The 2,675-nt window shown below is 35.6% G+C and overlaps 1 protein-coding gene across 1 annotated transcript; it reads right to left on the bottom strand.

Annotated features, from left to right (window-relative positions):
• Nucleotides 1-1,196: 1,196 nt before the first annotated feature.
• LOC141714767 (protein FAR1-RELATED SEQUENCE 5-like) lies at nucleotides 1,197-2,051 on the bottom strand. Its single transcript, XM_074518267.1, has one exon. It carries the CDS (start codon nucleotides 2,049-2,051, stop codon nucleotides 1,197-1,199), a length of 855 nt encoding a protein of 284 aa, XP_074374368.1.
• Between the last annotated feature and the right edge of the window lie 624 nt (nucleotides 2,052-2,675).

The following is a 2,675-nucleotide window of genomic DNA, read 5'->3' as shown; positions in this document are numbered from 1 at the left end:
TGTTGCTAACGTGGGAAACCGAATCACAACTATGGTCGGAGTTGTTGTCACTACTAAGCTCGCTAGTCATGTTACCTATCACAATAAAACACAATCATATGACAATAATTGGAAATTATATGACAATAAAACATAACAAAAAAAGGCAATTTTAAATACCAAAAATTCAAATACATTAGAAGATTACAATATCTCGTTATAAATACTACTCTACTAATTATATTGCAATTCTTGAGCATTTTTAATATCTTCTAGTCTACTAGAACACTTTCTTTTATCATGGCCTTCCCTTTGACAATAGGTGCACTTTCTTGGAGGCTTATCCTTTTACCAATCGATTCTATGGGGCTTTTGAAATGAATGCCCTTTTTCCTCCCTTTAGTTTGGGACATAATAGGGTCAAGAATTGGTTCTTCATGAGCACTTGCATTTGGAGCATGAGAATTACTTTTGTAAGATTTAATTCCATCAACGTTCATTCTTTCAAGAATTGGTATTTCTCAATTCATCACTCCAACAACATAATCATACCGTTCCTTGGATGTAATGCTACTTTGACAAAAACTCATGGTTAACATTGTCATGCTATTAAATCGATCGGTTGAGGTCATCTCATGACTTTGTCCAACATCCAAATCGTAAGGCAACACACCATCAAATTTATTTGCATGCATTTTCCACCTCGAGTTTATGAAATACGGGGGAATTTCCGAAACCCGTTTCTTAGTGAAGACCGCCAATAGGTGTCTACAAGGTAGCCCTGAATGTTCAAACATTCTACACATACACATTCTCAAAAAGCTTGCTTTCTCGAATGCCACAAAATAAACATTTCTTCTTGTAGGCTTGGACATGGGCCTATAACAACTATAGTACGTATAGACATCCCCCATTTTCTCCCCTTCTTCACAAGCTCGTCGGTTTTATTCAACAATATATTTTGAAGACTCAGCCAATTCATCTTGAAATCTTCTAAACATTTCCTTAGTGTAGATACAAGAAGCATGATACTCCAATGTGGTATACATTTTCATGGGACATTTTAGATTAATCGTCACATAATCTTCTTCCTTCTCCCTCGTGAATTGCCTTCCTAATGTTTTTTGGGCATTTTCAATGAATTCCTTCAAACCCGTTGCCGAACTCATATACTTATCAAAGAAAGAATTCATCCCCTCACTCCACGATGTACTATTTTATAACGCCGAAAATATGTTTCTAGTATATGCAATAATCCTCTTGCGCTTCAACTCATATAACCCATTTAACCATTTATGCTCTTGTAAGTGATACTTTTTCACAAACGATCCCCATCTAGCCTTAAAAATATCTTCGGTGAGAGATTTATAAATACAACGGTTGAAGTCCGTCTTGAATTCCGGAAAAGCCGAATAATAATGAGCTAATTTCTCGGGGAATTTTTGACTTATGTGCCAAGAACACAATAAATGGGTAGTATTCGGGAGTGCATCCGCAATAACACTTGCCATGGCTTGATCTTGATCCGTGATTATAGTCAATGGAGGCTTATTCCCCACACCTTCAAGCCAAGTATGAAGAATCCACTTAAAAGTCGAAGTGTATTCATCCCGCATCAATGCAAACCCAAAAATCACCGATTGATAATGAGGATTGACTCTGGTAAATTGGACAAATGTCATTGCATATCTATTTGTCCGATAAGTGGTATCAAAAGCCACAACATCGCCAAAATTTTGGTAGGCCATTAAACATCTCTGATCAATCCATACTAGACACTTCAAACGATTCTCTTCATCAAATTCGGTCCTATTAAAATATTTAGAAACACTTTCTTCATTCAACCTATGCAAAAAGTTCAACCCCGCTTGGGCATCAATAATATCAAACCTTTTCTTTATTTGGTCTCTTAACACATTCCTAACATGTTGAACATTGAAACCAACTTTATCATTACCTCCATGAATGTTACCAATCACATTCATCACTTGACAATTACAAACCCCCGAATTATAAAGCGTTTTAATCCGGGTAGCGGTGTTGACATGTCTTTCGCGTTGTACCAAATTCATCTTACTAGGGGAAACAAGACTGTGGTTGTGTACCAATTCAAGGATAGTTACCTCCCAAATATGTTTTTCTTTTGATAACTGGCATACATCCTCACCTTGCACTCACTTTTAGGAAGAACCTTTCTACGCCGTTTATTTTTACTACTCACGGCGATAACAATTTTTCCATAAAGCCTACAAACATATAAACGACCATATATCTCGTTGTCTTTATTACAATGGCTTGCTTGAATTTTAATAGCAAATTTATTTCGTAAAACATAAGCCCTAAAAAATGACCGGCCTCAACCATACTTTAAAAATTTTGATTCAAATATGGAACCCACCCCCCCCCCCCAATCAACATTTTCATACATATTTGCATCCTCTACATTATCATCTTCATCCTCACCCTCAACATTATCATTATCATTTTTAAACTCATTTTCAACCTCATTTTCATCTTCAACATCAACAAAATCGTCATCTAAAGTAATAAATTCCTCATTTTTATCTACAAACACATCATCTTCAACAAATACAGGGGTTTAGGTTCTTCACTACTATTTAAATCATCAAGAAATAAAATATGATCAATAGCCTCTTTTTTTTTCATTTTTAAGGTTATGACGAAACATACGAGCA

This window comes from Apium graveolens, chromosome 3 (genome assembly GCF_009905375.1).
Source record: "Apium graveolens cultivar Ventura chromosome 3, ASM990537v1, whole genome shotgun sequence".
In the NCBI taxonomy this organism is placed as follows: domain Eukaryota; kingdom Viridiplantae; phylum Streptophyta; class Magnoliopsida; order Apiales; family Apiaceae; genus Apium; species Apium graveolens.
This window is presented reverse-complemented; position numbering and strand designations above follow the sequence as displayed.

Excerpts from the sequence above, each read along its gene's own strand:
- LOC141714767 (XM_074518267.1), bottom strand. The coding sequence starts at position 2,051 with ATGAATTTGGTACAACGCGAAAGACATGTCAACACCGCTACCCGGATT.